General features: G+C 40.8%; 1 protein-coding gene across 2 annotated transcripts in view; it reads left to right on the forward strand.

Moving 5' to 3' along the window:
• The window catches only part of HCN1 (hyperpolarization activated cyclic nucleotide gated potassium channel 1), a 195,420-nt gene that overhangs the window by 137,419 nt on the left and 34,221 nt on the right, over window positions 1–23,780 (forward strand). For both annotated transcript variants that reach the window (XR_003708868.2, XM_028748659.2), the window contains exon 5: window positions 16,829–16,975. Coding sequence is in view for 1 of the 2 variants with exons in the window: in XM_028748659.2 (XP_028604492.2) it covers window positions 16,829–16,975 (147 nt within the window). In the remaining variant the exon portion in view is untranslated. The remainder of the gene's footprint in view (window positions 1–16,828; window positions 16,976–23,780) is intronic.

Genomic DNA, 23,780 nt, shown 5'->3' on the forward strand with positions numbered 1-23,780 from the left:
AAGAGAAATTATAAATAATTGCCTGGTTCACATGTAACACTAATCCATGGTTTGTTGACCAAACCATGAGCTAACCACAAGTAGACCGTGGTTTATTTCTTCAAAGCTTGTCTTATTTTCTAGCTGCTGTCACCTCCCATGTTTGTAGCTTGGGGAACTGCTGAGGTGAAATAGCCAAACAAACTATGGTTAAGGAAATTTGCACCAAGCCATAGTTAAAACAAACTAAGGTTCATAAGCCAATGACAAATCATGGCTTCAGATTGTGGCTTGTTGACAGGAAACAAAATATAGTTAAACCAGCAGGTAGGGTTTGGATGATCAAACAGCCGTAGCTGAATAAACCATGGCTAAAAGTTATGTGCAAACCAAGAGGATAAAGCCACAGAGAATATGCTGGGGCAGGGAGAATAATACCATCTGTGAGAATTTCTTAGTATTCATAATCAAGTATTGTACATTCCAAATGCTTATTAAACCCAACCTGTGACACATAAGAAGAAGTTCTTGAACTTCATGTGCAGCTTCTTACTGAAATTATCTGTGTGATTTGATCCTGTTGTCCTTTCATACACTACTTTGTGACAAACAGTGTATATGTGTATAAGTATCAAGAAAATGTAATTTCCTTCCTTAAGAATGTCACCCTCTGTAGATTAGAAGTAGCAAAACAGCTACCAATGATTATACCTGCAATTTATTTTGCTTTAGTGTCAGTTATACAGTAGAAAATACTTATAAACAGAGGGAATAAATGTGGGCAAAAGACCAGCTTTAAAGAATAAAGGGTTTATAATACATTGTAAGGAGATTCTGCGGGGTGGGGATTGAGGCAACAGATACTGTTTGATCAACAAGGCTGCAGGAAATTCAATGAGGGAATGAACTGAAAATAGGAAGGTAATATAAAACTTTCTGTTAACAAAAGGCTCAGTTGATCTAAATAGGGAGGGAACAGAAGAACCTAAAGCTGTAGGCATTTTGATCAGCAGTAGATGAAACCTGATCATAGTATCTTCATTGGGAGAGGGATGCAGTAATGAGGGTTTGTGAAGACAGAGGGTTGATGTAGAATTGTCAATGGCAGGTAGTTGAGTTGGATGTTGGCGTTCAAAGTAAATATCTGAACAAAGGAGAAGATGCTAGAGCTGAATCAAGCTTGGAGACCAGATTCATGCTTTGTTATATCATATTTAGACTGCTGCATTGTTCTCCACAGAGCCCACCAGCCCCATGAAGAGTGTCTAGATTCATGGTTTCCAACGTGGGGCACACACCCTCAGGGGGTCAATTTGATTTTTAAGAGGGGCAATTCGATAATGAGTTAGACCAAGTTAATGACCTTTTAGGCTTCCTCCACGTGAACAGGAGTTCACTTTTTGAATTATATATCATGGGGGGGGGGGCATCAGGATTTTAGAGATGCTTAGGTGGGGCATGGCCAAAAAAAGGTTGGGAACCACTGGTTTAGATGCTTCATTTGGTACAAAATACAGCTGTTCAACTACTAGGCAGCATCAGGATTATATTACTCCAATACTGAAAGATCTGTGCTAAGCTGCCAATGTTTCCCAGACTCCGTTCGAGATGTTAGTTTAGGATACTCTTGATGGTGTGCATGAAAGGACTTTCTCCTGTGTGCCTCCCAGATTGTGGAATATGCTCCTTTCAGAGCTACCTTTGGTCCCTGCCCTCTCTGTTTTAGAAAAGTTAACAAGACACATTTTTATGTGGCCTTTTAAACTTTTTAGTAGTGTTTGAAACGTTTTCTATTGCTTGTAATGTTTATATTATGTTTTTGTTTTTGATTTGATAGTTTTCAGAAATGTGATGTTTCTATAAATACTATACTACAAATGATTTTTGGCTTGAAAAAGTCATGGATTTTAGAATGCTAGTATTGGGTGATTCTTTAAATTTTAATACTCATCAGCTGTTACTTAAAAGATTACAACTTGACAATATATATGTGAGTTCATAGTGTAGTGCAAGAGAAAATGTAAATTTGTAGAAACATTTATTTAGAGTAAACTGTACTAAATACCGGCTTTCCCGACTTTGTATGGAAGCTGAATTAATACCCTTATGTTCAAACTCAGGTAGCATTTAACAATTGCATTTTTTGTACAAGAGCAAGTAAACCATTAAATTAGATTTTCATTTACCCGTTTCACTCACGTAAACAAAGGAAACACTGAATTAAATGGTTATTTATTTTTCTTTGTTGTGAATAAGTATTCCCCCCCACCCCAACCCAGAATTTTGAAAATCCTGTAATATTTTGATATCCACAAGTCAACCCTTGGTGGCCACTTGTTGGTGGAAAGTTATCATATATAAATTAAAACAAATGTAAATCATTAGGCAATTAAGATTTATGTTTGAAATCACCCTTATGCTTTTTGAAGGTCTTTGAGAGCCAGGAGTTCGTATTAGGTTTCTCCGTACATTCCCTCTGTGATATCTGGCACTGAGAAATGGAAGACTCTTGCTATTAAGATCTGATAGGGCAGACTACCTCTACCATGTCCATTGATTAAAGGTAAAGGTACCCCTGCCCGTACGGGCCAGTCTTGACAGACTCTGGGGTTGTGCGCCCATCTCACTTAAGAGGCCGGGGGCCAGCGCTGTCCAGAGACACTTCCGGGTCATGTGGCCAGTGTGACAAAGCTCCATCTGGCGAGCCAGCGCAGCACACGGAACGCCGTTTACCTTCCCGCTGGTAAGCGGTCCCTATTTATCTACTTGCACCCGGGGGTGCTTTCGAACTGCTAGGTTGGCAGGCGCTGGGACTGAGCAACGGGAGCGCACCCCGCTGCGGGGATTCGAACAGCCGACCTTTTGATCGGCAAGCCCTAGGCGCTGAGGCTTTTACCCACAACGCCACCCGCGTCCATTGATTACAAATCCAGAATTACATAAGGCTTAGTCTGCCTGCAGAGGATGCCCTTTTATTTGTGCATATTTTGGCTGGGTTATCTTAAGACGTTATCTATTTTGAGTCTCTTGGGATCTACCGTTCAGATAGAAAAACTAAATATTAAAGTTGAAATGATAGACAGAAGCCATCACCTGTTTCTTTGGCTTTAGTACTGCTCTTTTTGTTTCGCCCTGTGTCCCTTGCGGGCCTGAAAACTGAATGCACTGAATAGTACTGAGTGAGTATCATGCAAGCTTCTGATAAGGATTATTCTCCTTTGGTTACAAAGAGGATAAATGGCTGTTTCAAAGACTAGGTTTCTTTGCTGCCTGTTCCGTCACCACATTTCTGCATGTTAAAAATAGGCTTATTTTCCTGTAAACATTTATTTGACTAAAGGAGGATATAAAATCCATCAGGAGAATTATCAGTATTTCTATGATAAAAGGGTGCTGGGATTCTTTTATATCTGGATGCATTTTTCTTGTCTTGAAATCCAGATAATTTCAAAATGTACTAAGGAAGAGTGCTGCTGTTGTTTTTCTGGTCTTGTTTCTGTCATTATATTTTAGCATTTGTATTTCATGCCACATAATAGATTTCGACTTTGACAGATACTTTAGCAAACTGATAGTAATAATCACTTTGGTGCCACCTGCTTTAGGGAAATAATCCACCAGCTGCATTTAGTATTCAATTTATGTAGGCTAGCTTGCATGATGCAAATGTTAGAATTGCTGAACAGCTTCAACCAACAAAATCCACCTGCCCGAGATTTTGATGGCTGTTTTCAGGAGCCTTTGGTATCAGAGGTCTTCTGTTCCCAACCTCTGATATTTCAGTAATTTGAAACCATTGAACAGTCCGCTTGAACGTTTCGAAATTAGATGGTTTCAAATAGTTTGCAGAATGGACAAAAGGCTGGAAGCTGTTCAGAATTTGCAGGAGACAAAAGCAGATTAAAGGACAATGGCTGACAACTCAAGTGGCCACTGGACTAGAGCATGCTGAACAAAGGAGCAGTGGGCCACAGAAACATGACTGCACACACACCGTGCAGAGTGCTCACCCCCTTTCCACCAACATCTCCCTTCCTCTGGTGTTTCAGATTCTTTTCATAGACAGCTCCGAACAGCCAGAATTCTTGGCAGACTCATGATAGCCTTAGTTCGTTGGAGTGAGCAAATGACTTCTGCTATGCTTGTGGTATTCTTGTAGAAGATCATTGGTTCTTTTTTCATCCCCTGTATTCTCTGTTTATTTGTTGCAATTCTCCAAATAGCACTCCCAAAATAATGGTATAGACATTTGATACAAATAAAATACACTTGCCATGTATAAATATAGTTGTTTTTCTCCTGGATTCTACCTGTTCTAGAGATGACAAATAGCACAATCCTTTCTCCGCACCCTGTTTTCTTTGTCATGGGAATTTACCTGTAAAATGTCCTTTCAGCTTGAGTTATGCAGTCGTTTTCTCACAGTATTCCACAGGAAAATGCACAGTAAGCTCATTGTGAAGACAGCAGCTTTTTCATAGCAAAATTAAATCAGTTCTGTAGGAAAGAAGTTGGACGGAATCTAACTTTGCAGGCATATTTCTGTGTCTGTGCTCGAACCTGCTGCCTTTACTGAGAGATTCCTCATGAAAGAAGCCCAAGGTTGCAATCCTGCAGATCTACTTGTGCACAGCCTGTTCTAGTAAACATTACAAGCTTTTAAAAAACCATGTTTCAGGCTGCTGAGATTGGAGGTGTTTGTGACAATGGTGGCCTATCATCTCCACCTGATAGCTCAGTTGGTATAGCATGAGACTCGTAATCTTACGGTCGTGGGTTTGAGCCCCACATTGGAAAAAAGATTCCTGCATTGCAAGGGGTTGGACTAGATGACCCTTCTGGTCCCTTCAACTCTATGATTCTATGATGTTGGCCCCAAAAGATTTCAGGGGAGAGCAATACAAAGTGATTAAGACTTTAGAACCAATTTCCAGCTCTTATACAGGAAAAAAAAAGCAATTGGGCGCATATCTTTGGTCATTTATCTTTAATGGAAAGTTTATTCTTCTTATTCTTCTTATATTCCACCTTTCCTCCAAGGAGCTCAAAGTGGCATACATGATTCTCCCTGTTCCCAATTTTATTCTCACAACAACCCTGTAAGGTAGGTTACACTGAGAGGGAGTGACAAGCCCAAGGTCACCAAGTTAGCTACATGGTTGAGTGTGGATTTGAACCATGGTCTCTCAGGTCTTGGTCCAGTCCTCTAACCACTACACAATGCTATCTCAAAGTTCCCCCTAAATCAATGAGACTACTTGCTGAAAACTCGGTAGCCCAGTGTGTGAACAACTCTATACAACTCTATAATTTTCTGATGTACTGCTGAATATTTACATACTAATTGTCATGCTTTAGCAAAGTCCATCCTGAAACTCTCCATCCAGAAATGAAATAGAAGAATTGAGTGCTCAGATATCAAACATTTGCTAAAACTGGAACCAGGGGTTCAGTTTACAGACCAAGAGTAGCTACCATGGTGCCCTTCAGATTTTGCTGCACTATAAACCCTATTCTTCCCAATGATCAGGGGTGATGGGAGTTGTAGTCCCATACCTCTGGAGGGTCCCAGGTCGAAAAAGTCTGGACTTAACTGGTATCTGAGGCAACCTGAACATTGATAGTACAATACCGAGAAATAAAGGAGCGCTTAGAGGCCTTCAGCTCTAACCCATACATGGCATGCCTATCGTTTCATTGCTGTATACTAGAGAACTGTATACTTCATGATTCATAACTGCATATGTTCGAACAATGAGAGTCACGTTACTGGAGAGAAAAACATTTGTGATAACATCGATGAAGGCTTGATCCATATATGCAGGTCATCACCTTGCAATCATCAAGCGATAAACATGTGTGTTAACCAGCCCTCTGTGGGTTCTTTGCTGTCATTTGGCAGGCTGAGAGATTGGTGGAAAATCTTGTGTTTCCTCTACCCCTTTCCGCTCGGTGTGCATGCACGTGTAAAGCAATACTGTGATCCATTTCGCTGGGTTCAGTGAAGTGTTAATTTGGTTTTTTCACTTCTGTATTTCAAAGCAGTAGTTTGATCCTTGGTGTGCTTTGCTGGCTCTTGTTGACTGCTGAGAGCATATAGTTAATATTTCCGGTAGAAGTGTTCCATGGATGACACCTTTAGCCCGTGCCTTATCTCCTACAAAGCGGAATCGAAGCTTTCTGGTGCTATTGAAGATGCATGATGAAACAAAATATAATATTGCATGATCGATATTTGTGGCAGTTTAGCGGGGGGAAACACAGCAAAAGAAATCTGCTGAAAGCTTCGTAGAAAAAGTACAATGTGTAAAAAAATTATCTCTATGATAGCCTAAAGATTTTTTACCAGGGAAGTGTTTTGATGCATCTATTTCTATTTTTGTGCAGTGTGTGTGTGTGTGTGTGTGTGTGTGTGAGTGTGTGTGTAACACAGTGAGCAAAGTAACATGACCAGTTTCTGAAGGTCATGTCCCATTGACGTCATTAGGAAGAGTGAGTCAGATGCTAGATATTGTCTGGACCAAACCTTATGCAAATTCTGAGACACTTGCATGGAGATCGTAAAATAATGACAGTTATTGGTGGAATTTGCCCTTTGATGTGTAGTGGACAAAATCTGGGTGACCGTAAAACACCCAGAAACAAAGGAAGCCCGAAAATCTTTCCACCAGTGGGAAGTTTGGTCCCAGGACCATTGAGCCACATGACAATGTCAATGGGAAGCAATCTCTTACTTAAGTACTGCTGCATAATACTTTATAATTAACATGAAATGCAAGGAGAGAATACAAGGAAGGTGAGAAAGTGAAAGGCAAATGAGTTTGTTGTGTCAGCTTAGTTATGATAAATTACCTCAGGCAGTTTCCCTTATGTAAAAGCCCTACTGTAAGGAGAGTGTCTCATTAATAAGTAGGAGAAAGTGACAAGATGAGTTATAGTGGAGCAATCCACACTTAATATGGTACACACGTGTGATTATAAAGAATGCTACCAAATATCCCTGGAAGAGAAAAAGTTGCTTTAAAGACATATACTATCTTAAACCAACTCTTTAAAGCATGTAGGAAGAATATTCATAACTGAAAATACATCTCTGTATACAAAGACTCACTCATTGCCAATAGTATCTTCCATTAAAGCAGGAGCCTTAGGTAGGCTTAGAATCAAATCACGGTAACTAATTTCTTCTAACATAGCAGGATCCATAAAGGAGGTGATTGGAGTGAGTTATAGTTGTACAGAAAGAAAAACAGGTAAAATGGGCGAAGGCTGCAGCAAGAAAGTGCTGTCAACAAATCAGTTGCAATAATCTAGCTAGCACCATTCGCACAAAATGCCTTCTCATGCTAGTGGTCTGTTTCCATTAGCAGTGTGATGTTGGAGCAACTTAATTCACACTAGATTGCCCTTTCTTTTCCATGAACCAGAAAATCACAAGTCTCAATTTTCCAGTTCACAGGAGAAGAGCTGAGATCTATTGTGAGTTAGTCACCGTAGTGTTTACAGTATTCCCGCAAGAAGACAATCATTTTGTAAGAGTGAGCTTGAAGTAGAATATCTGAAGTCACTCACTTTACGAGTCTGCCATCCCCTATGTTAGTCTGGGCTGAGAGATGTCTGGTTTTCAACATCATGATAAACCAGCTAAATGTCCTGGGCAACAGCTACTACTTAGCGGTCTAAAACTGACACATTTTAAGTTACTTTTAACTCATCGTTACAACTGTTATTTTACAGTACAAAGCTACAAGGGCTGCAGGAATCACGATGACCTCCCCCATTTTTACTTGGCACACACACTGTGCTGGATTTACGTATAAGCTAAGCAAGCTATGGCGTGCCTGGCGTACTCTGGTCCATGGGGTCACGAAGAGTCGGACATGACTAAACGACTAAACAACAAGCAAGCTATAGGTTAGGCCCCCCACTCTCTTGGGCCCCCCAAAAAAATTAAAGAAAAAAACAACTCGATGTACATTTCCAAAATATAAGATAAAAAACAAATAAAATAAAACCTACATACAGCAACAGTGTTTTGTTTTGTGTTGCGTTGTGTTGTGTAGGCTCCTATGATGTAAGTAATGGGCCCCGCCTGCTAGCCTGCTCCCTAAAATATAACTGGTTTGCTCATTTCTATATATAGGGTACCTACATTCTGCATGGACTGGTTGCATGGCAACATGTGCAAACGGCTTTAGATACCTATTAGGTCCATAAATTACCTTATAGCATATATTCAATACAAAAAAAGGTGACAATTTGTTATTGACAAAGGACAGCTGGACATATAAAGGGCCCCATTACCTGTAGTAGCTTAGGGCCTCAACAAACCTAAATCCAGCCCTGCACACACACACACACACACACACACACACACACACACACACACACCATGATTCATGATATATTGTCATGCTGAATATTGTGAAACCATTACCACGATGTGGACTTCAAACCAATTTTAGATGATGTATTGATACATCGCCCAGCAATGCTAGAGGACAAAGCTTAGAAACACAGGAAGCTACTTCATACTGAATCTTTCCAGTGATCCATGTAGCCCAGTGTTCTCTACACAAAACGGCAGTGGTCTTCTGGTTTTCAGACAGGAAAAGTTCCCAGCCCTACCTGGAGATTTTGGGGATTGGACCTCAAACATTACTAGGATTGTACTGTAAGTGAGTCTGGATCGCAGGCCATTGCTTTGCATAACTCCGTATTTAAAGAACATAGAGAGTCACAGTTAAATGGCATAACTATACCATTTGGCCGATAACAGTCCTCCAATCAGTTCTTCATATAAAACGATTTTACTGATTCAGCCTAAGAAATAGCTGAAATTATAGTACATGTCACTCTGGGTGAAATAATGTGAGTAATCAAAACCATTTCATGGTGTGGCTGATGCATGATCAATGTCAAAAAACCTCAGTATGATTTTAAAAGGGGTTTTTTTCGTCATCTGGGTTTAATGGGTGTTCTCTTTCAGTGCTGTTTAGATACAGTTATTTAGCTTGTGCCTTGGGATTCTTAATTGTACCATCTGTTGAGCAGTAAAGGAAAATAAGAAGGTTGCTTATATTTATTTACCTTGGTGTTTAGTAGTAGCAGTAGCAAAAGCCCCCCCCCCCCCAAAAAAAAGTTTTTGAGCTATTTTAAAAGAATGTTTTTAGAAATTTCACCAAAAAATCAAAACTTCCAATAAGAGCTGCCATACACCCAGATTTTCCTGTACATTTTAACCAATTTCTGAAAATTCCACCTGGGTGGTATTTTCGGTGGATGAATCCCGGATATGTCCGGGAAATTCCAGACATATGCCGGCCCAGGAGGGGTCATTTTCTTTAAATTGTGGGATATTTGTCAAGTATAGCCAAAATACCTTCTACTTGGTTTGATTAACAGCTTGTTCATGACTGACTGAATGTGAAATGAGGTATGTTTTTCCCCACCCCACTAGATGACTTCATGTCATTCGATGTACTGACATATCAGGCTAACAGTTAGGCTATCACAGAAAGGCATGGTTCTCACGTAACACTAAACTATGGCTTAGCATTATGTGCGAACCCATCACAGCAGCTTTACTGTGGCTTATATAATAACTATGGCCAAAAACCACTAGTCAACCAAGGTTTATAGCTGGTTTATAAAGCTTAGTTAATGTGAACTATAGTTTAGCATTATGTGCAAATCCAGACCTATTCCTTAACCATGGTGAAGGACTGTCACTGCCCAAAAGCTACAGAGCTGCGAGTGAAGAGTGCCAAAAGAATTAAACTGCTCTCTGGGCTTGCTGCTCTCATTGGTACTATTAACTATTATGTGATGAAAGCTAAGGTTTAAGTGATTGTCTGCCAAGTGTCTCTGTTTCAGCTGTGGTTTATTAACTATGGTCGACATTATAGTTAGGCATGGTTTAGCAATATGTGTGAACCTTTACCATACTCTCCAAATACTCCCCCCCCCAAAAAAAAATAACCTTCACTTCCCATCCCTTCCCTCAGCAAAAGGGGTTCATCTTACTTGGTTTATTTTCTGCCAGGAAGGCTATGCACATACTTAGATCTATCAAGCTAATAATAATTGTAACTGTTTGTCAAAGGTGGTTTGATGGCCTCACTGCCTTTTTTCCCCTCAACTGAGAAATGCAGTTATTATTTTTAACACTGTGAGCAGCCTTCTGCTTGCCATGTCTGCCTGCTCATTCCCTCATCCAGGACCCCTTACTGATTACCTTCCATGTATTTTTATAATACCATTTAACTTCTGCTCAGTAATTAAACATTTCATCTCAATAACCAGTTTATACAATGTCTTACTATTGTTCATTTCAGTTACCATGATTGAGAAATTAATTAAGTTTGAGTGAATTTTTTTGAAGAAGATTCATGTTCTCGGTCTGTTCCCATGGAGTCAGTGGTTTGCTTTATTTTATTTTTTTAATATAGAACACAATGCTCATAACTTAATTTACTTTGAAGTAATAAAAAAACCCCACCTCATGCTGAAATTCCATGGAAGTGGGGCAGTGTCTTCAGATATCATCCTTCTCAGCTCTCCCACCTTCCATAATGGCCTTCTTGCGGCCAGTCAACAAAGCTGAAATTCAGGGTTTGGCCTCTTTTTGGGTAGCCTTGAAAGAGGATCGGACAATTTTTTGAAAAATAAGATACTGTTGCTGTTATTCATTATAGCTAGGTATAGGCCTTTGAGCACCAGTTGCTGGGGATCACAAATGAAAGAGTGCTGTTGTGCTCATGTCTTGCTTGCAGGATTTTTATAGGTATCTGGTGGACCGCTGTGGGAACAGGATTTTGGACTAGATAGACCTAATAGGATCCCATACAGTCTTCAAACCCATAACCAGGCAAATAGATGTTGTAGGTTCTATTCCGATACACCCGCCATGAAACAACTTTGGAGCCACAGTTGAACATTCAATTCTCTTCAAGTAGGAACACCTGCAAATTATGTGTAGCCAACACATAAAATCAAAGCATCCCACTTAGGCCCAGCTCCTTATTCCTGAATTGGGAGAAAAACTGAACATATATAATATCAAATAAACCTAGCAATTAAGGGTTTTTGGGTTGTTGTTGTTGTTTTACCAAACAGCATATGAATTTTATCCTTACCAGGTAAGCAAATGAGGGTTTGTGTCATCAGGGTCAACATACTGGGTTTGTGTAATCAGGGTCAACATACTGGGTTTCAAATGCTGTTCAGTACATTAGCAGTGAACATTACATTGCATTGCTAGCTAGCTCCTGGCCACAACAAGGCTGGTGATAGCTTGAGCAGCCTGGTGAAGAAGAGGAAATTGGGGAAGTAGCGAGTTGTAAGGAAAAGAGAGAAAGAGACTTAGCTTGGTAGGGGACTTACTCAAAGTCTCTTTCTCTCTTTCTCACAACTCGCTACTTTCCCAATTTCCTCTTCACTGGGGTCTAATGTAGATTAAATTGCCTATTTGTGTCCATTTCTCCCAAATAAGCAACTCCCACAAAAGGAAAACAAGTGAGACTACTTCCCTAATGTTAGGGCCCAACCCATTGCCATCTGGGCACCTTATCTCCTGAGAGGGCCTAGTATCCCCTATAATCTGACTTTGTGAGGCATATACTAGAGCATTTGCTCAGCAACAACAGCACCTGGCCTCACGTCTGATGCTAATCCTGTGTGACATGTCCTACTTCCAGTGCAGGATATTATTTTCATTCCCCTCCTAACTGATACCTAGGGTCAGTGTTCACCTCTTAAACAAAACAATAGGGATATTAATTGGGCATTAAAATATCTGACTTGTTAGCCAATTGAAGGACATATACTGAGCTCTCACTGGGAGCTGGTTAAAGTCCTAACTACTCTCCCCAGTGAACAGAATGTGGGTTGTAAATTCTGTGAACACTAGACTTGTTAAAGCACAAATTAGCCAGTGAGATACAGCTGCATATGAAGGGCATATACACCCAAGAATGCATTCACATTTTTATCCTGTATCTTCCAAGAGCAGGAAAAAAGTAGAGTTCTGATCTTTAAAAAGTGTTCTGCAAAAACACATTGACTGAAGTCTGGAAAACTCCTCCTAAATCCTGCTGTTAACATACTGTACCTTGGTATTAAGTAATGAAAGCACCATCATCATGAACCAGGGAATCAACTACCGTCATTAGCCATCAATAAATTCTGGTCATATTGGCAGGATGTGACCTGGACTTACTGATGTGATTGCGCAGCCTCTTTGTTGTTGATTTGTCTTTGTGAACCTTTGTGAACCTAGTGATCCATTTAAAGTAGAAGTGGCAAACCTGAGAGCCAGTGTGGTGTAGTGGTTAAGAGCGATAGACTCGTAATCTGGGGAACTGGGTTCGATTCCCCACTCCTCCACATGCAGCTGCTGGGTGACCTTGGGCCAGTTACACTTCTCTGAAGACTTTCAGCCCCACTCACCTCACAGAGTGTTTGTTGTGAGGGAGGAAGGGAAAGGAGATTGTTAGCCGCTTTGAGACTCCTTAGGGTAGTGATAAAGCGGGATATCAAATCCAAACTCTTCTTCTTCTTCTTTCCATATGTTGTTGGAGTCCAACTCCCTTCATCCTTAGTCTTCAGCAGTTTGGGGTGGGGGTGGGGGGGGACATAACCAATTGGTTTTTTAAAATCACCGAAAACAATAGAAGCTTATTGGGAGATTCAGGTCATATGTAGCACTTCTGAACAACAGATAGTTTGGTTAAGAGAATGATAAAAAGTGTGTGTGTGTGTGTGTGTGTGTGTGTGTGTGTGTGTGCACTCACAATGGAACTTCCACCCCTTTCCTCTCCCACCAGAACAGATTTAGGGAGGACTGCAAGGTAGGAGGGGGGGGGGTGGGTTCCATTGCTCAAGTGGAAATTGTTGCACTGATGGAACAAGTTAGCGAGATAGTGTCCTTAGTTTTCCTAGCAATTTACCCAAAAGACTTTGAACAGATAGCTGAAACTGGTGTCATTAAATCTCAGGTTAATCACTCTTAGTGTCTGAGGTTGATAAAAGATTTTTAGGTTGGCCAACAAAATAGTAAATGAGGTATAATACCTACAAATGTCTTTTGAGACCTGGCTCCAGCAAGTCGAATCGCTTACTTCCAGGCTTTGTTACCTTTATTATTTATCTTTCACCTAAGAATGTGGGTCGAAGGCTATTCAGTTGCAAAGCAGAGCGCAGTCAAAGAAACAAGCAACAGAGGAGGATTTGAACAGGTGACAGAAGATCACAGATCAATGCACAGGGGACTGGCTATCCGACTCATGCAAAGGATAAGGAAAGGAAATGGGTCAAAGCTAGGATTGGAACTTGTTAAAGTGTGTTAATTCAAATCTCTTAGGTCAGTAATCTGCCAAGAGGCAGAAATGTGGATAAGAGTACAAAAGGCATGGCTTAAGCAGAAGCAATTAATTGGACTGTCATGTACTAGAATGCTACCAGTGCAGCTGAAAAAGGCGTACATTGCCTTGTAAAGGTCAAATTCTGGGGAACCAAGCAGGAAAAGAAAAGTTATAAACACTAATTCTGTGGTCAAAGCTTGAATGTCATGGTGATTAGACCAGGCATTACCTCCACCAACAGATGCAGTCTTTTCCTGGTCCTGTCCTATATGTTCTCATGCTGTGGTTCACTTGCTCAGTAGACTAATTGAATAATTTTCTTCAGCATACCATGTGTTTGAAGTGTTCAGGTGTGTTGAATTACCAAGTAATTGTTACTTTAAGCAGGTATAACCAAACTATGAACATTGGGGAGGCATTTTGCTCGACCTTTTCTACCTGGGTATTGATACTGAGATATAAAAGACATGCACACACCAATACGGACACTTAAACAGAAGCAAGAAGGAACAGGTAGAAGGAGCCGGTTGTGAGTAGCTGGGTTACAGCAGCGAGACGATTTTGACTAAAATTAGCTGGGTTGTTAAATGGATAGGGTAACGTGTGCAACAACCAGTGACAAGGTCCGAAGTACCTGGGATAGCTCCTTGCAAGGGCTCTGTGAATAAGAGTGGCGTTCTTGGTGTGAAGGCCAGCGCTAAACTCTACACAGTTAAGCTGGAATTCGTTGTCAGAGGTTATAGTGATGGCCACCAACTTGGGTAGCTTCAAAAGTATTTTAGGCATGTTCATGAAGGACAAGACTATTGACAGCTACTAGTTATGATGCCAACGTACTAGCTCCAGCATCAGAGGTGGCATGTCTCTGAATGGCAGTTGTGAGCTTCCCATAGGAATCTAGTTGGACACTGTGGGAACAGGTTCAGCCTTTGGTCTTGCTATGCAGTGTCCAAAAGAGCCTTTAAACCTGGAGCCCCAACTCCCTAAGATTATAAGGCAGGGATGGGGAAACTTGTGCCCCTCCTGTTCTGGGGTCTGATTCTGACTCCTCAGTTGGAAACCTAGGAGTAAGGTGAGCTGATGTCTCAGGGATATTAAACCAGTCTGGTGTTCACTGCTGACAATCCATTCTTACTCTGACAGACTGCACCAAGTTCTCTGCCTTGGACTCGGTTTTGGGTGGATTTGAGAATTTATTTTATTTATTTCATAAAAATCTATACAATGCTTGATTGTAAAAAACAAAACAAAAAAACAAAAACAAAAACCTCAAAGCAGTTTATAAAAAGATAAGTCTCTAGGGCAGGTTTTTCTAGCTGAAGATCATCTCAGAAGGAGCTAGGGGTTAGGCTGTTGTAGGACCCAGTCCTTTCCTAGCTGCTACTGCTAGGAACTTTTCAAGGAGAATATTTCTGGACATTCTCTGTTTGCATAGATGAAGAGCTTTTAGGGACATATGGACATACTTAACTGATTCATACAGGAAATGTTTGTACTTCTGTAGTGTAAAAGCATTCAGCTAAAGGTATTTGACAGAAGGGCTCGTAGATGAAAATCTTACCCCTTTGGTTATTTCACCTTCTCTTATATAACCTTGGTAGTAGGTCTCATGTGTTTTACAAAAGGACTAGGTTCATCTTCCTGAATTAGCTACACACACACAAAAAAAACCCAACCCTTTACCACAAAACATGGCTCATATGTACAAATCAAAAGCAGCCAGCTATCCACCCCCAGTAATTAGTGCAATATCAGCCACAATGTCCTGACAGCAAATATACTGCTTTTATAACATCTGGTGCTGAGGACTAAACAGTGACCTTCCTCATAATGACCTTTCGGTTTAATCCCTTTTGAAAATAAATCTTATTATGGATGAGTCAGCAAACAGCTCTACTGTGTTTGCTGTTTACCGCTTGCATTTTTCAGGCAGCAGAAAATGCAGATTTTAATATACGTATATGTTTTAGCCTTTTCATTTCTACAGCATCCCTCTGTGAGGTTAGTAATTTTTTAGTAATCATTTTAGTGAGTACTGTACATGATCTGCTTGTGATCTCCCCCTGATTCTCTAAAATCTATAATGTTTGGACTAAAGCAGGATTGCTCCTTGAAATGCCATACCTCCTATGGTTTTCAGCATTGGCATTAGGAATCTCAGATGTTGGGGGACGGTTAGGCCAGGGGTTAGGAACTGAATGCAACAGCCAGATAATCCTCCTCAGTCCTCACAGACTTAATGACGAACATTACACCTGCAACCAGCATTTAATTCCAGCTACCGCTGGGCGAAGGTAAGAATGGATGGATCAGTCTCTTTCCGTTCCATAGAAATAAATTCATTCACAAATCCATGTAATCCTATTTCTACATTAAATTTAAATATGTATTTTTTAAAGGATTAAATATGTATTTTCAACATTTTTGTCTCAATATACACATTTCTAAACATATTTTATCCCAGATATATACTTTTATATTACATATTTATGATACATTATTATAACTGATGCATTTATGAGAATGCAATTATCCTTTTTATACAGATCTGGTATAGCTTAGTGGCTAATGCGGTATGTGCTAAAAGGCACAGCTCAGTAGTAGAGTTGATATGTGGCATGGAAGAGTCCCAAATTCAATCTGCAGTTGGGAAAGATCCTTATCTGAAATCCTAGAAAAAGTGCTGCCAGCCAATGGAGACAATACTGTGCTTGACCTGACTTCCTTCCTATATTCTTATGAGTCAGGGCACCCCAAATTCAAGTATCACTTCAGCCATGATCACTGACAAAGAGCTGCAGAGTTGGAAGGAACCCCAAGGCTCATCCAGCCCAACCCTCTTCAATGCAGGAGTCCTACCTGCAGCTGTCCCTGGGTGGCCTCGAACCACCAACCTTCTGGTTAACAGCCAGGCACATGGACCCATTGAGCCACAGGTCTCACATACGATACGTTTGCTTGGAGAACACATTAGCCATCACTGCCAATGTTCTCCTGTAGTGGTTTCAGCTGGCGGAAAAGACAACATGTGTTCCAGGTCATTTCTAGACTTCTAGTGAGGCCCAGCAGTCGTGACTGGGATCCCACGCAAACTGTGTGGCTGCTCTAAAACATGAACATGACTCATGTGAAGAGTGCTGGCACTCAATGGCAAATATTCAAATGGCCATGGGTCCAATGCAAGAGGCCATTGTTTTCCACATGGGAAAAGTTCAAAAGCCAGGCTATAAAGAAAGAAGTTTTTGACCACACAGTGCGCTAACAAAAAGTCTTTTCTGAATTATCCCCTCAAAAATTTGTGCAGTGTCAAAGCAAGGGAGAAACCACAGTTATTATTATCCTTTCAATCCCTCTGCTAATAGCCACACATTTGCCTTTTTCTTTTAAGATGTTAGTAATTCACTCATTATGGCTTTACCCCATTATTTTTTAAAAGCCTATTGCATTAATATACTTTTTTTTTTTTACATTTCCTCTTTTTCCAGTACAAGCAAGTGGAACAGTACATGTCGTTTCATAAACTACCGGCTGATATGCGTCAGAAGATCCATGATTATTATGAACACCGTTACCAGGGAAAGATCTTCGATGAAGATAGCATTCTCAATGAACTCAACGACCCACTTAGGGAGGTAAGGATGTCAACATTGCGAGAGGGTTTCTCCCTCATTCTGAGCTTGAGAACAATTCAGGTGCATGAAAAGTACACCCTTCATTTGAGGTGGGCTTTAATGAGCCCCCGAAGTTTTTCTGAATTTGGCTTGGGTCGGGAGAACTTTGCTAGTTTGTCTCCAATTAGACCTAACAGGCAAACTAAAAAGTTATTGCGATGATATGTTTATTTAAAATATGGTTTACTGTTCTGTTTTGCTTCTCAACAACTCAGTTATGGAATTTCAATTATTATGTAATGTATTGCTAAAATCACCCTTCTTAAGAAGAGGATTGAAAAACCATGAACCTGGGAAAATTCAGCAAACTTATCATCCCAGTTCCTCCACTCCGCCCTAGTACCCAAGAAAACAATATTAAGACCAGATTTCTTTTTTAAAAATAGGCCAGGTTCACAAATCACTTTACAGGCTTAACGGTGGTTTAAAAGTGAACATACAGTGTGTTAGTGCAGAGGGAGAAAAAAATATATTCGCTGCTTTGCTCTTTGCTTTTTCCTCTGTGCTGTGCTACTGGGAACTAAGCCATGGTTTGGCTCAGCATTACATCCACATTATGGTTTATCTCTCTGCAGACAAACCACAAGCTGTTTTTTCCTTGGCCTACTACTTGTGGTTTGTTTGGTGGAGACAAACCATGAACCTGAGTTTGGACAGAATGTTAAGCCAAATCATGGCTTAGCTCCCAGTAGTGCTGCAGCAACAGGAGCAGAAGAAAACTAAAATGGCCATTCTTTCTGCCCTGTACATTTGCCTTTAAACTACAGTTAAGCATAGCTGTGATGGTTAAAAGTGATGCATGAAAGAGGTTGGAGAATCTCAGCCCTTGTTGAAGAAGAATCAGCATAGCTTCTCTAAAAGAAAGTCTCACCTTACTAGCAGGGTTGGTCAATAGACTCTGAAGTCACAAAGTACTGAGAACCAAATGGAACTGGGTCATGTCAACTTATCCAGCAAATAATGCACTTTGCAGCTTCGACAAGCTCGATATTTTTGCATTTTATCCAACTAATGGTGACTGCAGCATAAATTCCTTCTTTGTTTATAATCATGGATTTGCTATTAGCATTATCAAAATGTCACGCTCATTAATTGTTAAGCTCTGATATGGAATGACAAATGCTAAAATTTCCATGCCTGATAGTGCTTAATGCCAACATTTTTTAACCTTTCCAAACTACACTTTCCATGTACTGGGTAACAAATTGTATTTCTCTTGCACACAAGGAGCAACAATTCATATTTTCCCCCCTCAAGTTGACCCTAGGAAAAAAATATATGAGTGAGCTAACAAAAACACATGTAAATGCTTTACTCAAGAGGTGAGCTTCTGAAAATATGAGCAAGAGAACTGAAATGATTATGCAGCATTAACTACAGTAGGTCATTGCTGTTCCTGTTGTAATTGCATTATGATTTCAGTTGTTCTAAAAAATTTCACTGCATAAAAACCTTTAAATGCAGGACTGTGCTCAGGTTGAGGACTACAGCAATCATTTGATGATAATGCATAATTATCACTGATGGGAGATTTTAATTATGTTTGTGGAAACTTGACAAAGCCAACTGTAGGAGCATGTTATGAACAGGCATGACATTGATCACATTACTTTAGAACAGGACCACAGAGAAGCTGATCTCTGATTAAGCCCTAGTTCTCACAAATAGCAGATGAGGAGTGTGATATCCACCTCCTAGGCCCCCTAAGCCCCATGCCATCTGAGGGAAGGGTGTTCCTGGCCAACACAGAGGCTCTGCTCAGCCTAGTCTCCCCCTTTAAAGAACAGCTCCCACCAAACAAGGCTGTTCCACAGGGCTGTTCCTTATCAATCACTCTGGGGTCTCCCCAAAGCTTCTTAAGATAGTGTGGTATTATAGTGTTATGAGTTTGGGTGGGTAGGCTGTATGCCTGGGCCCCTCTTCTAATTCCTAAAATAACACGGCTAGCTTCCTGGTGATGTGATAGCCTAGGTAATGGGCCATTAAAGGAATAAAGGAAGCGGTTTGGTGCCAGAGGACAAATGACTGGGTCCCTCTCCCTCGACTAGCTGGTAGTTAGAGAGACAAAGGCCTGAGTTGAGAGTTCTGTGTTGTGAGCTAGAAGCAGGAAGAAAAGCTACAGGCTGGGAAGTGAGAGCATCAGAGGAGGAGGAGGAAGAGGAGTTTGGATTTCCTCATCAGGTTGTTGTTTTTTAAATGAAAAAGTTTGCGTAGACCCCCAAAACCAGTTGCCTTCAGTTATCTTCGAAATCATTGGGACTTGAACTGACTTTATAATAGTTTGTTTAAAGCTGTTTAAATAATGTATTTTACATCACTGTGACCTGACCTGAAATTTTCTGGTGAAGGGTGGTGGGTGGGGTAACAACAGCAACAGCAACAGCAGCCACAACAACAATTCAACCTACAAATGCTGGCACAAATGTCTCCCTAAATTTAAAATTTCCAAATGCCATCAATGATGTTTAACAGGATGGGGATGAAAAACAATCTGTTTTCTATCCCAAAATGAGGAAAACTGCACAATATGTTGGAGAAAAACAAAACAACAAAAAAAAGGATGTTTGAGACACCCAGGTTGTTATTTGAGCCCAGAAGCAACTGGCTTGGTCATGCTGACAAGTTGGAAGCAGTTGAATGAACTGCGGGTGGCTCAGTACCAGCAGATGTGCGGAGCCAAGCACTGACTGAAAATGCCATACCAAGAATTGCGGCTAAATAAATGCTAATGCTAATGAAAGGATTGGTGGACAAAAATAAATAAAATAAAATAAAAGCAGATTTTCATTTCATCTATTCCCTTCTGGGCTGGCGATGTTGGGAGCAGATGTGAATGTTCCCTTTGTACATTAGGTGACACACACAGAGAGACCAATCTCCATCCTTTGTGCCACCAAGAGGTATTCAAAGGATTCATTCCAGCCAGGCAAAAACATTCAAGATGGGTGCGAAGTGAAGCCCGCGGGGCATGTAGTCCAGGCAGGATGTGAAGTCTTGGGAGATTACTTGAGGGCCATAGCTGGTCCTGAGATTCCTCACTCCCTTCTAAAAAAGAAACCCAAACCCAGATGTGATTAGCAGTGGCACATTTAGCATCACGCACAGCTAATCCCATAGGTTTGTGTGTGTTGTTGTTTTTAATTAAGGGGGAAAGCCAAGGAGGAGGAAGCAACTGTGTTCCGAGGAACATGAAAAAATAACACTGGGACAATAAGAGACTAGTGCCCCATTGCCAAATGATAAGATTTCCAGACTCATGAATGCTAGGATAAAAAATGCCAGGAACTCTCTCCGGCGATGTGCCTTATTGTTAAGCTGTCTGGAGAATAGCATTCTACTAGCTGACCTTGCTCACAGGGGTTTCGTGGGCATCATTACTTGCTTCTTGCAGATAATAACAAGTAATGCAGTGGGATGGCATCGGTCGCAGAAGTGTTCTTTGCAGTTCCTTAAAGCAGCTCCAAGTTCCTGTAAAAAAAAAAAAATGAAAAGGAAGTCTTGACACTTTGAATATGATGAAAGATTTTTGTGCCTGACTATTACCCAGGCTATAATTGGTTCCATTAGTTTGTTTCATGGGGCTGAAGAAGAAACTTCAAAGCTGTGCAGGGAACCGTGTGTGCCACTGTTCCTACGGATAATAAGATAGTTATTGCATAGTACACAACACTACAGTATAATCCATTAAGTTATTGGTGGTATTGTCCCTCTAATCAGAAACGTGGGGAAAGATGTAACCTGTTTGGGGGGTTTTAAATAATTGTTTGCCCAGATTGTTTGAGTCTTCCTTGTAACTATTTTACACATTTAAAATAAATATAAAGGTCTCTCTGAGTGACACTTCAACCGTCTTGAAGGCAACAAATCTCTTCCTCACCCCATCCCCCCTGGCCGCATCTGGCCATTATAGCACCAAACCATTTCAGCTACACATATTGCTTACAAAAGCTCTTCAGATCCTGAATCTCCCTTTCCAAATGAAACTTAACCTGGTCCATAACACATTGCCAGGCAAAAACATTCCTCTTCTCCTAGGCTTATCAAACAATCTATGGCCTTTTAAATTGGGGTGGATATTGTTTTAGTTTGTTAAAATGTTGTGTATTTTTGTGTTCTTATATTGTAAACCGCCCACTGATCCTCAGATGAAGGGCAATATAGAAATTTAATAAATGATCATCATCATTTAAAGATTTTGTTATGGAGAGCCATATAGAAATGAGGAAATAAATAAATTTTTCGTTGCTATAAATTGGATTTAAGCCAATTTATAGCAACGAAAAATTTATTTATTTCCTCATTTCTAGATGGCTCTCCATAACAAAATCTCAGAGTGGCTTACAAAAATATATAAATAACATTCGAAATACAGAAAGCGGAAACCAACAGCAGAAAGAAAATACTCCTTACAGACTGTTGACCAAATCAGGCTGTTCCCATAAGCACTCAAAGGCTTGAATGAAAAGGTGTCTCTTAAGCAGCCTATAGACCCAATATCAGGAAGAAGCCTAATGGACCTTCAGAATCAGGGAGTTCCACTACGTCTGAGAAGGTGCTACAATGGGTCCCCACCCCCTGCACACTTCTCAGGTGTGCGATTATAAGGAGGGCCTCCTCCACAGATCCTTTCTGCCAGGCTGACACATATTAGGAGAGGCACTCAGTTGGGTCCTTGGATACCAAACCATTTAGGGCTGTATAAGACATGCAGACCCATGAGAGTCCCATGGACTGCAAGAAGATCAAACCTATCCATTCTTAAGGAAATCAGCCCTGAGTGCTCACTGGAAGGACAGACCATGAAGCTGAGGCTCCAATACTTCGGCCACCTCATGAGAAGAGAAGACTCCCTGGAAAAGACCCTGATGTTGGGAAAGATGGAGGGCACAAGGAGAAGGGGATGACAGAGGACGAGATGGTTGGACAGTGTTCTTGAAGCTACTAACATGAGTTTGACCAAACTGCGGGAGGCAGTGGAAGACAGGAGTGCCTGGCGTGCTCTGGTCCATCTTCAAGGGAAATGGGTTGAGGGCTGGATGCACCTTGGGGCTGAGATCCAGCAGAGTTCTGTTTTCTAAGCAGTACTTGAATTCTCTGCATGTCCAAGTATAGGAAAGCAACACTTTGATCAAAATCCAGTCTGCCTTATCAACAGTTAGATGTGACTATGGAAGTTTAAATTGGTCAATTTGGGTTTCTCAATTTTCTATCCTTCAGTTCTCCACATTTCCAAGTCAGCTGTGATTTTTTTTTATAGTCTCATGAGAATTCATCAGAATTTTAGTGTAGTATAAACATCTTGTAAATGTATGCATGCCATTTTGCCAAAACGGCACCTTTTTTTTTTTTTTTGGCAGAGCAGTTCCCCCCAAAATAATGCATTTATGTATTTAATTTTCAATAATATATGCGTGTTTATGAGCGCTTTACCCCAATGTACGCATTTATGTAATTACTTGGCTGGAGAATTACACTGCAGAATTCAGATAAGAATGGATTTCAAAAGATGGCTGTATTTCATTCCCGCTTTGTTTTGGAAAGTGCAAATCAAATGTGAACTGAATCAAATTTCTCCCCATCCTTAAGAAGGGACACACTAGAAGTTGGATGGTATTATTTCTGCATCACCATGACAAAGCCTTAATACATAGCATTGTAGGGCAGACCTATTCTGAGCGCCTTACACTGGATACTTCAGCATCTCCCATTGCATGCCATTGCATGCTCCATTGTAGCTCTGCGGATCAGATCAGATCAGCCCCAGAAAATTATAGCCCGGTTGCTTTTTCAAGGTAGGAGACAGCTGCAGTTCTACAATGCAAGTTGTGACAGAGCTATAGCAGCACAGCAAACCCAACTTGTGAGAAAGAGGTTAATACCCTTTCTGAGCCATTATTTAAAGTTCAGAGCCGGCCTATTTTTAGATTGTAGTGTGAGAAGACGTTGGCTGAAAATAGATACAGATCACGTCTCCTTGTAGAATATAGAACATTGGGACACTTCATTTTCAGAGAACATAATTGGTATTTGGGATATAACCTCCCTGCTTTCAACCTTTCGTGCACTGTAAAAAGAGATTTGTTATAAAAACCTCTCCTCTTATGTGAGTATTCCTAAGAACGCAGAGCACAGCAAAGGGTGGGACAGAGGGTGGCTTTAGTTAAGATTCGGTTTTGCTAGCCCATTTTGGGTGTGGCTAAGGTCAAGCTGTCCCCAAGTTTCCTTTGTCTTGGTATTGTTCTGGCAGAACATACGTTTAGCTTTCAAGCAGTAGAATATATTATCCATTTCAAAAGTAGAGTAGTGTGGCTCCGATCTGGTGGAACACTCTGTCACAAGAGACCAGGGCCCTGCGGGACTTGACATCTTTCCGCAGGGCCTGCAAGACAGAGCTGTTCCACCAGGCCTTTGGCCAGGGCACAGCCTGACTCCCTCCCTCGGCAATCTTCGCGGAGCTCTGGCCCAATGGTTGCCAGTGGCTTGAATTAATTAATTTTATAATGAATGATTTTAGAGTGTTGTTTATGCTGTACTTTTGTATACTGTCTTATTGTTGTTAGCCGCCCTGAGCCCGGCTTCGGCTGGGGAGGGCGGCATATAAATAAAATTTATTATTATTATTAGAGAAATGAAAAATGCACAAGCCCCCACCATTGTCTTCTCCAGTGCCCTGTGGTACTCCCATCCTGCCCAGAAGTTCTTTCTTAATGGTGATTTCACTTATTTATGTATGGGATGCCAGCTGTACCCAGCAAGAGCAACTCTC

This window comes from Podarcis muralis, chromosome 11 (assembly GCF_964188315.1).
Source record: "Podarcis muralis chromosome 11, rPodMur119.hap1.1, whole genome shotgun sequence".
NCBI lineage: Eukaryota > Metazoa > Chordata > Lepidosauria > Squamata > Lacertidae > Podarcis > Podarcis muralis.